This window comes from Gadus macrocephalus, chromosome 13 (assembly GCF_031168955.1).
Source record: "Gadus macrocephalus chromosome 13, ASM3116895v1".
NCBI lineage: Eukaryota > Metazoa > Chordata > Actinopteri > Gadiformes > Gadidae > Gadus > Gadus macrocephalus.
Window position 1 is genome coordinate 6,677,810 of NC_082394.1, and position 14,172 is coordinate 6,691,981.

Below are 14,172 nucleotides of genomic sequence, written 5' to 3' on the forward strand. Positions count from 1 at the left end.
ATTGACAATCTAACAAATACAGAAACGTGAAGATTTTATAAAAAGGCACCATCAGAAGCGATCTTTGACAAATAGAAACGACAAGATGAGTTTCATTAGTACAGTTCTGTAAATGAGTTTAATTTGACATGAACAATATCAAGGCGTGATGTACAGTATGCACTTGGTGGAATGTAACCATACATTTATTGTCATTTTGAAAATTATACATAATGAACACACACACACACAATGCACCTTTTCCCTGATATTATGTACATTTATATGCAGATAGGAAAAGTAAGGCACAAGTTCGGTTCACTCCTTTCCTAATAATATAACATTTTCAAAGCAACAAATAAGGAGTGAGAACGTTTCTGTGTGTGTGCATCTGTGTGAACAGACATATCATTGGTCTTACAATTGCCCCAATGACAACATATTGTCTTGCAATATGAACTGTGATCACATACCATGTTTACTGCTAAAATCCTGATGAGGGCCTTTCATACCAACCCTTGATATGACTGGGGTTTGACAGTGATGATGTGTATTATTGATGTTTTGTACCTGGATGTTCCATTTTTTTTTTCTGTTTGGCTTCTAAGCTACGGACGAAAGGCATCCAACCGTATTCACAAGTTAGGGGCTAACCAGTTCAAAAACTTCATTGCAAACTCAAACCCAAGGAAGCAGGCCTACAGAGAGATGGAAAAAGAGGGGCAGAGAGGCAGAACAAAAGACAGATCAGTCTAGTCTCCAAGAACGTAAAACCCTGTAAGACTGTTATAAATACATGAATAAATACACAATCGTAATTTAAATCGATTCTAGATTTGCTTTGATGCAAAAAAAATTAATGAAAAACGTATTCACTTTTACTTAATCAAATCTATTTTAAACCTGTTGTAATCGACTACAAATGTCATGCTTCATCCATGCTTTTCCCTCTTGCTCTGCAAACTACGTTCAACACATTCATTCAACGTTCAAGCACTTACTGCGTTTGCTGGGAAGGCTCGAAGCATCACGGCGGTGAAGCCTTTATAGAGAGAGCCGATCCCCTCCTCCCTGATCAGCTCCCGCAGCACGTCACGCACGCCGTTGGGGTACATCCCTTCAGCAGCTGTGGGGGAAAAGATACGATAGGGTTGAGGTGGACCGTTGTACCCGTTACACATTGTGCCCCTGGGTGTGATGAGCCTACATCGGCAGACCTACCCGTTTGGTAGCGGGACTTGAGCACATCAGGTGGGATGGCCACGGCCCAGTTGAAGACCCCCGCCATCCCGCCGGCGAAGAGGATGCTGGGGATACTGAGCTCGTTGTGACTGTGGGGAGACAGAGGACAACAACAACAATGGGTGGGGTTACAACACAGGCTTCAACATTAACATCAATCTATTAAAATGCAGATGTAAAAATTTTTAACAGGAAGCGGGACGATCATAGCACCTCTTTCCTGCGGGCGTGAGCAGGTTCTTCAACCATTCGTAGGTCATGAAGTACATTCCACTTGCTGGCAGATCTGAGCAACAGGAAATCGAGAAATACGGTTAGGGAAATGTTTTAGGAATTCTATATATATTCCGAAGACTCAGACACCATGTACAAGAGTGTATCAGTACCTCTCATGAGAGTAAGGCCTGTGCCTTTGTAAATTCCTCTTATTCCATTCTGTTTGTACAGTTGTTTCACACAATCCATTGGCCCTGCATATTTCACCTCCCCAGACGCTGCCTGGATCTGTGTGTGCGCACGCAACACAAATCACACACGCATTAGCTAGTGACTTTACCCCAAACCATGAAACCACATACAAGGTGTAAAATCCCCTTTATATTAGTACATGAAATTAACCCAAACGCCACTGACCTGGAGCAGACATTTGATGCGCTCTCCTGGGGCCATGATGGCGGTGGTGAAGACACCGGAGAGCATGCCTGCTGCGAAGAGCTGGGGATATCTGGGGGGAAGGAGGGCGCAAGGTGGCTTATTCATCCCACAGACGAGAGGGAGCGAGAGAGAGAGAGAGCGAGGGATTGAGAGCAAGTCGAGCCGTTAGACGACTGTTCACCTACGTGAGGATGTCGTCGGGGGTTTTCTGCTGTAACTTCTTGCCAAGGCCAAAGCCGAAGAAACAGACCGCAAACATGGGCGTCACTCCAATGATGGGGGCAGCCATGCCTTTATAGAGGCCTTTCATACCCTGTGATGGAGGGGAAACAGTGTTGAGTAGGGGCCAATGACAGCATTAAGAGAAAATAGGCCTATAGGTTACCTGTATTCAATGATCTTTTGTTAATCAGTGAATGTGTCTCTACTGCAGAAAAAATCATTACCAAGCTGTTAGCCTGACCATATGGTATACTGACCTCTTTTGCAAGTGTCTTTCGGAAACAATCGATGGTGCCGGTGTACGCGAGTGTCTCTCCAGGTTTAGGCAGTGGCTGAGTCTGCAATCGCACCTGAGGGATGGCCGGCAGATGTACAGTAACGTTTACAGTATTAAATACAACTGATCTTGTCTTGTGATAAGGTTTGTTATGCAAGTTAAATTGTAGTTTACATACAGACAACACCCTTAACCTTAACCCAGTGGTGCCATATGCTTGAAATTATGAACACTGATGTAATGTTTCTGGATCAAAAGTATAGGTAACGAATTTAAAAACCCTGTTACATAACACAAGGTACACCTTAACATGCCAATAAAGGAGTGCATATAAGTCAAAGGGCTGCCATGACTTGTAGGCCTGCTAGAATGCTAGCTAACCCTTTCTATCAAATAGGTTATTATAATAAGCTCTCCAACTATTTAATGTTTCGTTGTGCATATTGATAGAAATAAGTAGCCTAATATCTACATTTAAAATATACAGTATGGCCGCAATTAATGCAGTTTCATATTCAGGCGCTTTGGACAAGTTTTTTACTTACAATTTCAAATCATAGCATGAATGCTGCAAAACAAAACTCGTTACTTTAATGGTATCCAGCGGATGACCGGCGAACACCAGACAGACGCCCCCGAATCCTCCAGCGAAGAAGTTCTTCCCGGGACTTATTGGCTGAGCCTGCTTGGCCATAGTGGTGTTCTGAAACACACAGTGGCAACGGAATTTAATGAATGAGCGAACTGTCGCACAACTACACCCTTTACATTAGATAGCATGGTGCAAAATTACGAACCTGATGGGGTTTATTTTCGTGAATGTGTTCCCTTCAGCTGTCACCACTGTCGCAGCACTGCACTAGAACGACCGATACCGAAGACCTTTCACCCAAATAGCTACCCGGATGTATTAGACAGTAACACACCTGACGTGTGTGCTCCTTTTTTTGTGTCCGAGTTGGATTGGCTTGGCTGAACATTTGTGTATATCTTCAGTTAGACGGGAAATCGTACGAAATGTATTCAAATATTTCCACATGTAGCCATTACGATTTTATTGGATTCAACATATAAGGAAAATACAGTCAAATAGCTCACTCCTTGACCACGATTTGTATTGGGAAAATATAATTTTATTAGTTAAACAGTGGTTCCAGGTAAACAAGTTCCAGGTAAACACAAAGGTGAACACAAACACCGAACGAGCCCTCTCTCAAACATACAATGTACACAAGCAACCATGTAGGTACCCACTTACTCTCACTCATCTCAACACACACATTTAACTTTGTGAAAACTAGACAGATATCAATGTAGGGGTTTGTAATGCCACAATTAGTTTCCAAAAGAAAATGCTATATCAAGGACAAAAATAAGTTAAGTCGATTTAAGGAGTGATTGACACAATACTAGGAGGTATTAGAAAATATAGAGATAACAGATATGTACAATTGTAACTCTAGCTGATGCATTTATCCGTAAGAAGTATCACATTTCCCATCATATTATCTAAAACAGGACCTCTACCAATGAATGATGTCAGATATGATCTAATTGCTGAAGCAGTTCAGTCTGCAGAAGTGGTGCTGTAACAAATGTTCTGGCTTTATTGTCATTATTCATATATAATTCAAGTAATTACAATTGAATCCTGTGTTGTGTACCACATATTATTCATAGATAAAAACACAGGGTTCTCCAATGATTGCTTGGGCATTATAACTCATGTCATCGAAAGCTTGGCATCCAAATCTCTTTTCGAAAGCAATGGTAGTTGCTGGTTGCCGTGACTGCCAATATTAAATAGGTTATGGCAGAGTTAGTATGAGTTAGTAGTAAGCAGCCTTATTGCAGCAGTTCCACATTAATAAAAAATCAAGAAAATATCTTCCTCACATCAACTATCAAAAACTTAATATCCAATTCTTTCCCATGCTGTTCAGACGCAATTATCCAACTGTGTGGGTACACTCTCAAAAGCTTTCATTGCAATTCATTTGACACATTATATAACATATTTTCTATTTTAGCTTTTCAGCTCAAGCATACAGTACTCTATTAAGACAACGAGGCTCTTAAATATCACTTTCCAATAAAGAGAGCCATTCAAGCATTTGCACGATGGATGCAACATATTATTCATCTCCAATTATCCTCCAGTTATTCAGCATTCACTTTTTTCCTATCAAGCGGGAAAATTGCGAACCATATTTTTTTTTTGCGAATCCAGCCATCACAAGCGATGTGCCGATGTAAGCCGCCTTGGGAAAGGACAAATTGGCAAAAACAAAAAATAAAATTGATCCACCATTACATTAGCTCTATTTTTCTTTCTGTATTCCGGATGGATCGTACGACCTGATGCGATAAACAGAGCAGGCTGGCGGGTCGGGTGCAACGATGGCGATGTGGTTACTTGTGGCTCTCACTGAGCTGGGGGAACTCCCTGTAAATCTCCTGCACGATTAGCTTATCCATCTGTTTCGCCGTGGCGCCGCCGTCGACCGAGCCCCCCTCCTCCTCCTCGTCCTCCTCCTCTCCCAGAATCCTCTGCAACGCCCCCTGCAGGTCGGGCAGCCGGTGGCGGTGCTCCAGGTAGTCGGTGGAGCGCATGATGGAGTGCATGAGGGAGAGGTACTCCATCCTCACCTGCCGAGAGGAAGAGAGGCATGGATAAAGCATGAGGCGCGCGTTTGGCTCAGAGAATCAAATCAAAACAAGCTGACGTCATGCGAGCTTCCTGGAATGGGCCGGGGTCGGGGGTTCTTAGCTGGGAAATGAGTTGCTGAGGGACTGGAAAAATAAGCGCTGCGCAGGCAGAACTCCAAAGTAAACAGGAACGGCTCATCAGAAGGGAAAGCTAGTAGATCCTTCTTTTTTTATATATATAATGCATTATAGGAAATCACCAAAAATATCATTCAACACAAGATCAGATCACACTGAGAGCTAGGTCACGGGGTCCACCAATGAGAAGAAGAGTCTGGGCCGCGAAGGGCATCCAAGCCTTAGAGGCAGTGGGAGCCAGAATTCATTAGTGTGGCAGAGGTGGTGACGGATCAGAGATGTGATGTGGGTGGGCGGGCGTGTTGTAAATATGTTGCAGGACATGTAAACATAGAAGCGGTGAGCTGGTCGTGTTGACCCCGGCTCACCTTGTCTCCGGGGGAGAGGTCAGATATCTGTCGGACGGCGATGTCAATCATCACCATCATGTCAGTGCGGTAGAAGATGTCCGCCGACTCCCGGCTGGCGAACACATCCTGCAGGAACTTGAGAACGGAATGCGGGGCAGGTGGGGTGTGTTTGAATACACACACGGGGTCGTCTGCGGAGGCAATCGGCGAGTATATGTGAGAGGGATGGCGAGTAGAAATATGCGTGAATGACGTACGGAAATGATGTCACAATGTTTTGCCTCTTACCGCCTCGGTTTAAAAGCAGCAGTACTTTTTCCGAAAGTACTTTCACATTTTTCTTCATCAACTCCTGCATTATCACATTGGCACTAGGCACTGTGAGAAAAATTATAAAAGATTCATTTAATTAAATCGAAGACTCACAGAAATCTCACATAAAACAACCCAAAACGATCTCCAGGCTCAATCGCTGCTATTAAAAGACCCAGATACTTCATTAGAGTGCCACGGAGGCAGGCCGCACCGGTTTGGTGGAGGTTGAAGGCCAGCAGGAGGTTCAGGAAGAGGTCAGGGAGCTGCTCCGTGGGGTCAGAGGGAACCCCCTCCTCCACCACGGTCAACAGGAACTCCACAAACTCAGCATTCAGATGTTCTGTTGAAGAGGGGAAACCGTTGTGGACTTTAAAAAGCATTGCATCAAACAGAATGCATCAAGATATGTATATTTCAGGATGGGGATGATAATTCCATCCATCTAAATTATTCATGATCAGAGGTAGGCAGTCACAAGGCAGTCACGTGATTTTTTCTTTTTTCACAATGGCCAGTGTCATGTGATTTGGTGGCACGACCTCGTTTTAGTAGGAGAAGTTCAGGCCAGGAGATAAAGACATTTGCAGCCTTGGACGCAGCCCTCGAGCAGTACTGTCTGAGCTGCCATTTTGAATGACAACCAATTCTGTGTCAGCCATGACCAAACATGGTAATGTTTTAGGATCTAACGTGTCAATGAACACGGTGTGATAAGACACAAACGAGTACTTATTACTTACTTAGTACTTATTAAGCCATAATTATTATGGCTTCCTTTTACACTAAATAAATAATACATGACTTGTGAAAATAAATAATGCGGAACACGTTTTGAATAAACTGCCGTTTGTATTTTGAGTGTCACCTAAATCATGAACCGCTATATCGACGTCCCAAGACGGCGCTAGTACACTTCCGTGTATAAATAGATGCAATATTAATAGAGGCTTCAGTAGTAAAAAGCAGAAGACGGCAAATGCAAATGCCCAAGTCATCTTTCTGTTAAGAGTATGCTGCAAAAAAAATTTTGATCAAGGTTTTTTTTAAATCTAGAGCATTGGTTCATTGAATATTGATGACTTCAAATCCCTCTCCCTAATGTTTACATACAACTGTTGTGTGTCCATACCATAGTGATGATATGGCACTTGCTCGCCCATAGAGAAAATCATGGAAAGTACCAACGCTGTGTAACACATCTTCTGGTGCTCTGAGGAGAGGAGAAACGTATCAACGACGATATGCAACAGAGAAATTCATCCATGCAGGAGGGTTGCCCGTGAAAGCGTGGATCCCATTCCAAGTACGGTCTAGTCACCCTGTGTGGGGCTCTGCAGGTCCCTTGCCAGCTCCATGGGCAGGATGGAGTTCAGCAGGGTGGAGATGAGGCAGGCGTCCAGGCTACAGATCGCCCCGAACACCTTGAGGAGCAGCAGGCGCAGGGACACGCGGTGTTCCTGGATGGACACACACACACACACACACACACACACACACACACACACACACACACACACACACACACACACACACACACACACACACACACACACACACACACACACACACACACACACACACACACTAGTAAATTTAATAACCAAAGCATTTTGCTATTCTATTCCAAAAGATGCAACGCAGCATTGCAAACCCGTGTTATAAAAATGTAATCAAATCTGTTAGTTTTATTCTGTTATGTAACATATAAAACAATATAAAAACACAGCTCGATGCAGTTGAATGACTCCAAACAGGGCGATGTTGTACGACAGACCGAGGCGGACCGTTTACCATCTGATAATATGACACTAGTGAAAGAACTGGCTCCGAGTGGTTCCCCTTGCACATCCTCTTGCACACCTCTGGATCCGCATCAGTCTGCATGGGGGGGGGCAACACACAGAAAAAAAACAACGTCATCAGTAAAACAATACAACCACCAATTAAACAGTGAATGCTTATAAGCAGGTCACGACCCCGGCGTGTTGTCTGTGCGTGTACCAATATCTTGAGGAGTTCCTCCAGGTAGCAGGAGATGAGTGCGTGGTCCTCGTGGAGCGCCCAGCTGCGCTGCTGGGAGTCGTCGCGGTGACGGGCCAGGTCGCTGAAGATCACCTCCAGGCGCTGCTCGTCGTGGCACACCTGGCCCTGGGGCAGCGCTGCGCTCTGGTCCTGCAGAAACAGACACGGCCGCTCAAACAGGGGAGACCGGTATGGAGAGCACACAACCCTACTGGTTGACTGAGCATACATTAGGGCTGAGTAAATAATCGAGTTCAAACCGACATCGCAATGTTATACAAGGTGTTCTGCAAATCGCCAAAAATAAATTAACTTGTTATTTTTTTCATGCATCAATTCTTCTCAACACATAGGCCTGGAGAGCAGTTTATACGTTGACTGCTTCCGACGTTGTGTTGGTCATACTATAGAATGATTTATTGCATGTTAAGTGAATAATACAGAACATAAGGAACTTTAAGAAGATAAAATCGCAATATTGGTCGAAATAATCGCAATTTCGGTTATTTCCCCGTGTTGTCAACATGAAATCTGTAGCGCGCTGTGAACCCATGCCAGGCCGGCGCGGTTCCGGCGCGGTTCCGGCACGGTTTCCGGCGCGGTTCCGGCGCGGTTCCGGCGCTGTGCGAGGCGCGGCTCTGACCTTGCTCTCCACCAGCGACATCAGGACCTTCTCCAGGGCGGCGGACGACCGCGGCAGGGTGGTCTGCAGGTGGCCCACCACCACGCCCACGGCCACGCGCGACAGCTCGTAGCTCAGGCCCGTGTTCTTCCGCACCAGCTCGATCAGCTCGGCCCCCGTCGTCATGGGGACGGGCTCGGAGGCGCCGGGGCTGCCGGGGGGGCTCTCGGCGATGGAGGGGGGGGCGATGGGCCATTCGCTCTCGGGCTGGTCCTCCGTGGGCTGGGCGGTGGAGGGCTGGGGGGTCGAGGCCTGGGGGGTCGAGGCCTGGGGGGTCGAGGGCTGGGGGGTCGAGGCCTGGGGGGTCGAGGGCTGGGGGGTGGTGGGCTGGGGGGACGGGGGCTGCGGGGCCGGGCTCTTCCTGGCGGGAGCCGGCTGGGGGGGGGGTCCGTCCAGGGCCGGGGTCTCGAGAGCCGGCAGGGCGGGCTTCACGCGGCTCGGCACGGGGGGAGGAGGGGTGCTGCCGGCGACACTGGGCAGGCTCACGTCAGACGAGACCACCGAGTGGGAGGAGCCAGAGTTAAGAGAGGCGGAGCTTATGGAGAGGGAGGGGCAAGGGGACGGCGGGAGAGAGGACACCCTGGAGGGAACATCTGGTTCTGCGGAGAGGAAAGGGAACAGACTCAGACCGGAGGGTGGGGGGGGGGGGGGGGTAGTTTGTCCTCCGGTTACACTCCCTTAATAAACAGCAACCTCAAGCTGCCTAAGAATAGCATGCTTCTTAAGCCTATACAGTAGCAGCAGGTAACAAGAGACCTGTAACAACCCCCCGTCATCCCATAATCAATCCCATTTCCATGCCCCGATCACAGATCACTCGCTCGGTCTGACCTGGGCGTCGGCCGGCGAGCTGCTTCTCGGAAGGGGGCGGAGTCACGGGGGCGGCCCGTCGCACCTGCGGCGGGACCTGCAGCGTGCGACACAAAGATCGGTTATTGCGACGCAAGTCAACGGCAATCGACAAAGCGTCCGTACGCCGCTCAGTGCGTTCGACTGTGCACGTGACATAGAGGGTCTAGTTACATAAAAGCCTTGGTCTGCTTGCATGTTGTCCAGGCTCCCTGACAGCGGCACGCTGCCCTGGCGCCCATAGCCCGGGTTGAGGCCGTTGGGCGGCTGAGGGGATTGGCTGAGGGAGATCTCACTGTTGGAGGACGGGAGGCCCTGCTTGTGACAGGATGGCACCGGGCTTCGTCGGGCCAGAGTCTCTTTCCTGTGGTGGATCAGCTTTCTGTAAGAGAAGGATGAGGGACTGTCATTTTTTAATGGGAGGACGGTGTCTGTTTCACAGCATTATCTCTGGTGCGTCAGGGACAGGTTTTTCGCTGAAAGGGCAGATTATCCGGATCTGGGGACTCACTGTAGCACATCTCGTTGCTCCAAATTATATTTCCCTTCGTTTTTCATGGCCACATTATGGACGCCTTCGATGGCTCTGTCGATGGACTGCAACACATCATCCTTCTCTGGAGCCTATGGAACAATCCCCATGAGCAAACGTGAATATTTAACATCATGGCATGAATAATTTCATAACTGGAGTGGAAACAAAGAGGAACATATTTTTGCCTTGGGGGCATAAAGGACTCACACAGGCTACCAACCCACAAAATCCTGCAAATAATGTATCGATTCAGACTTGGAAAAAAAACATGCTTTCAAAAGATTCACAACCTAGAAAAACAACAGGAGAATGCATTCACAGCCTGGTCTGAGTCATCTTCCATTAGTATTGCAATCATGTCGCTAAACTCAAGTTCGAACTGGTTTTAAGTTTGGGTGGTGAAAAGAATGAGCACGTCTGCTCACAAAACGTGGGTCTGTAAGCTCAAGGCAAAACCACATTAGGCATGATGAACATCGCTACCTTTATTAGACGATTGTGACATGATATGGTGGTTGCGTAATAAACATTTGCATGCACAAATCCATATCGTTTGGATGCAATTAACGGAACTGGTTCTGCCACGGCTAGAGATGCATTCACAATCCACGGATGTCGCAGCTAACAACTCATGCCGGCTTTTTGCATAAGGCCATAAACCCCATAGTGTACCCAGCTATAGTTTGATATTTCAAATTACATTAGGGCATTCATGACGTTGTTATAGATCCGGATATGTATTCCCAACACTCAAATCAAACTTATAGGGCCTGCTGCGTACAGATATTGCACTGTCCAGACCAATGTGCGAGGATGTGATACATATAAATGCAATCTAAGGTGTGCACAAAACACTCCCTTCACTGTAAATGTATGTTTGGTTGCTGTCTTATATCCTTACCTGGATTTTTTCAATGTAAGACGCCGGGATGTACCCGGTCTCGCCAGTGCTGCAGCGCGACCCGAGCCACCAGTGTTTATTGCTTCTTTCAAGGATTAGAAAGCTTTCTTCAGCAGCGAAATGAAGCGAGTTGGGCTCCGTGGGTCGAAAAGCATACAGGGAGCGATACATCTTTACCAAATTAATCCAATCCAATGTTTCACGGCATATGGCGATTTGGTAAAAGTATCCAGTGTCTTTATTTTCCCCTGGAGATCCGATTTAAAGGGAGTATTCACTGCATGGCCTGATCGCTGCGTCTATTTACAACGGAGGTCTGCCTTTGCCTTGCAACCCTGCCCAATAAAAACCGCAGGGGGCGCACGTCAGGAGTACGCCCCCTAGGTAGCTTAATCGATGCCAGATAATAACTTCACAACGTCTTTTTGTATTGCTAAATGCGACGCGTTCGACATTTTAAATTTACAAGGGAATCATAAAATAAAGTTACATTTGACCGAAAAAACACTGAGTTTATTTGAAAAAAGGACAATGTTGTCTTCGGCTGGAAAAGTGCGCCTGGTGTCACACATAATGTCTTCCCCTTCCCCATTGCGTTACAACCGGTTACAACATCCCCATCAATATGGCCAGCGTGATGTGTGCCAGACTTCTCCAGAGATCAGCACGGGGATTTAATTTATCCACACGGACAACCACTGCTTTTTCAAGGTACCTTCTGTTTCTTTTATCATTAGTGTCCGGCAAAAGAGAGTGACGCGTTGTCTGCGTGTCCAAATGTCCTTGCAGCGCCACATGCCTTCCGTAGGAGTTATGTTATTGACTTTCAGTGGAACACAGACGGTTATCATTTAAGGCATCCCCTTGGAAAATAGCATTTACCTTATGGTTTGTTTTATGGTTCAGATAAGACATATGTTCCCTTTACCTTGTGTTATTTTATTGTGTATTTATTTATTTTACGAGGCATGCTTAGTGTTATCATGCAAATTCTTCATAGATGAACAATGATATCATTGTGATCTCGGAGGCTGAGAGGCACTAATGAAATGGCCATGGTTAATAGGGCAAGCACACAATAGTTCACGTTCTTAGTACACTGGGTCTTGTGAGGTCCTAACAGTGGTCTGTTTGATAACAAGAAGCTTTCCTTCAGCTTGACTTGACACTATACGTTATATATACTATATGTTCACTGCTGCACCTCACATGACGTCTTAGCTCACCAAAATAATAATATCACTTTTATTATTACGTTTTATTATAATAAACCTACATGCTAACTGCCTTTTAACATTTCTGTCATTGATATTTCCATCCATTGCCATGTGCTACATAATGGCCCATTGTTCTTTAATTGTCCGTTGTGCTGACTAACAGAGTCTTCTTCATGCATCATGTGTTGTGTCTCCCAGTCCCTTCCAGTGTCGGGCCCACCGGCTGGGCCCCGGCGATGACGAGCTGTACCAGCGCACCACGGTGTCAATCATGCAGAAGGAGCCTGGCGCCTCCATTATGATCCACGGCTACAGCACCAGAGGGTTCAACATAGACGACAACAAGGTGTACGGGCCCTGTGCTCTGCTGCCGCCCGCCATCCTGCAGTGGAACGTACGCACTGGGTTTTAATGATCCCTGGTTGTCCTGGTGGAAACATGCGCCATGTACCCCTTTGGTCGTTGCTGACATCTATTTGGTTCCTGACGATTTATTGTAACGTTGTCACTGCAGTCAGCACCTTGGTTCGAAGGTCGTCCGAAGAACCTTTGCACTTTTTTTATTGTAGTGGTTTTGATTTCAAATGTCTGTCCGTCTGTCTGTTTATTGTACTGGTTTTGATTTCAAATGTCTTGTCTGTCTGCAGGTTGGCGGCCACGAAGACATCTCTGAGGAAAGCGTCTCCCTCTTCCACCTGCTTGAACCAAGGATAGGTATAAACAGCTGTTTACCACAGAATACAAAAACATCCATTGATGCATGCCAAAGTTGACCCTCTCCACCAAGTGGTTTTAATTTCAGGCAACCCAAATATAAATGTTTGCCATACTTGACAATCTGGGCAATGCGACTTGCTTTGCCAGTTTATCAAGAGATTGTTCTGGAGCTCGAGCATTTTCTTTATCCCCTGAGTAGCAGCATGGAGTCAGGAGTTCAACAGAGTATTTTATAAGGCTTTCCATAACCAGGCCGTGGCACAATAATTAGGGAACATCGGTTTACACCCCATTCATACAGGCAGAGGAAGCTAGCTCCCCACTGGATAAGATTGTGTCTAATGAGTACAGCTTGAGCTTGTTTTTGCATTGAATTGCCTCAATTGAAAAATGCCTCCCAATTCACACAGAGATGCTGATACTGGGAACAGGTTCTCGAACGGAAAGAATCAACCCTAAAGTCCTCGCCTTGCTGAAGAAGAAAGGCATCGCTGTGGAGGTCCAAGACACGGTAACGAATCGCCAGCATGCCCTCAAAATATCAAAATATTCCATAAAGCAAAATATAGTTCAGTGGTAACGCCGCCGTAGCTCCTCTCGTCTGACTAGCATCCCTTCTCTCTTTTGTGCTCCAGGCAAACGCTTGCGCCACCTTCAACTTCATGATGAGCGAGGGTCGGCTGGTGGCCGCGGGTCTGATCCCGCCGTCCGTCAGCAAAGCTCTGGAAGTACAGGAGGAGTAGCGACCAAAAATGACGGATTCATCACAGATCTTCTCAGAGGGGTTCAAACCAATGACCGTCCCTTGCTGTATCGGAAACCGTTCCGTGACGACCACTTCCAGGGGCCGAGGAATACAACATCATATTCTGCATTCATTATTACAAACAAGGCTGTCTACATGTAGTCCTCCTGAATATCAGTTGATGTGTGTAAATTAAATTTAAAATCATCTGTGACATCTGAGTTTAGATGTTACAATGTTGATTCTGTATAGTTGGCTTCTCTTAAGTAAGGACTACAAATGTGTACATGAGTAGTTCTGTTTTATGTGTGGTGCTGTCATGTGAAACAACCACATGTGAATTAATCTTATTTGTAAGAGGATCACTGTGTTTCAGGGAAGTGTGTTCGAATATATTTGAGTATATTATTTACTGTGTATATTTATAAAATAAGACTGACAACAACGTGTGTTTTATAAAAATCGAGTGGAATGAGAACCAAAATGGAAAGTTAAAAGGAAGCACAGCAAATGTTTCATTACTTTACAAACATGGTGGGTGTCTGGACTGTGTCTGGACTAAGCCCTCTTATCTCAAGCCCTTGTTGGCAGTACAGTTTGGAATCCTATCCTGATACCTGATAGGTCCTTCGAGAAGCCATAAGCCTTATAGACGCATCTACACATAAATCCCTAGAC

General features: G+C 46.1%; 3 protein-coding genes across 3 annotated transcripts; 1 reads left to right on the forward strand and 2 right to left on the reverse strand.

Moving 5' to 3' along the window:
* Window positions 1-90: 90 nt before the first annotated feature.
* slc25a20 (solute carrier family 25 member 20) lies at window positions 91-3,330 on the reverse strand. Its single transcript, XM_060070286.1, has 10 exons — window positions 3,172-3,330; window positions 2,964-3,077; window positions 2,355-2,447; window positions 2,061-2,188; window positions 1,855-1,945; window positions 1,608-1,725; window positions 1,435-1,507; window positions 1,201-1,310; window positions 981-1,105; window positions 91-677 (listed from the first exon to the last, which is right to left on the reverse strand). Exons 2-10 carry the CDS (start codon window positions 3,066-3,068, stop codon window positions 615-617), a joined length of 906 nt encoding a protein of 301 aa, XP_059926269.1. The 5' UTR covers window positions 3,069-3,077; window positions 3,172-3,330; the 3' UTR covers window positions 91-614.
* Window positions 3,331-3,485: 155 nt separating this feature from the next.
* Window positions 3,486-11,169, reverse strand: LOC132471155 (NCK-interacting protein with SH3 domain-like). Its single transcript, XM_060070245.1, has 13 exons — window positions 10,816-11,169; window positions 9,891-10,003; window positions 9,554-9,761; window positions 9,362-9,437; window positions 8,492-9,129; window positions 7,828-7,998; window positions 7,618-7,704; window positions 7,145-7,283; window positions 6,956-7,036; window positions 6,038-6,166; window positions 5,800-5,889; window positions 5,530-5,702; window positions 3,486-5,023 (listed from the first exon to the last, which is right to left on the reverse strand). Exons 1-13 carry the CDS (start codon window positions 10,984-10,986, stop codon window positions 4,787-4,789), a joined length of 2,313 nt encoding a protein of 770 aa, XP_059926228.1. The 5' UTR covers window positions 10,987-11,169; the 3' UTR covers window positions 3,486-4,786.
* Window positions 11,170-11,367: 198 nt separating this feature from the next.
* Window positions 11,368-13,939, forward strand: ndufaf3 (NADH:ubiquinone oxidoreductase complex assembly factor). The gene is made up of 5 exons (XM_060070289.1): window positions 11,368-11,526; window positions 12,231-12,426; window positions 12,680-12,746; window positions 13,160-13,260; window positions 13,385-13,939. The coding sequence occupies exons 1-5, from the start codon at window positions 11,441-11,443 to the stop codon at window positions 13,490-13,492; spliced, it is 558 nt and encodes a 185-aa protein (XP_059926272.1). The 5' UTR covers window positions 11,368-11,440; the 3' UTR covers window positions 13,493-13,939.
* The last annotated feature ends 233 nt before the right edge of the window (window positions 13,940-14,172 follow it).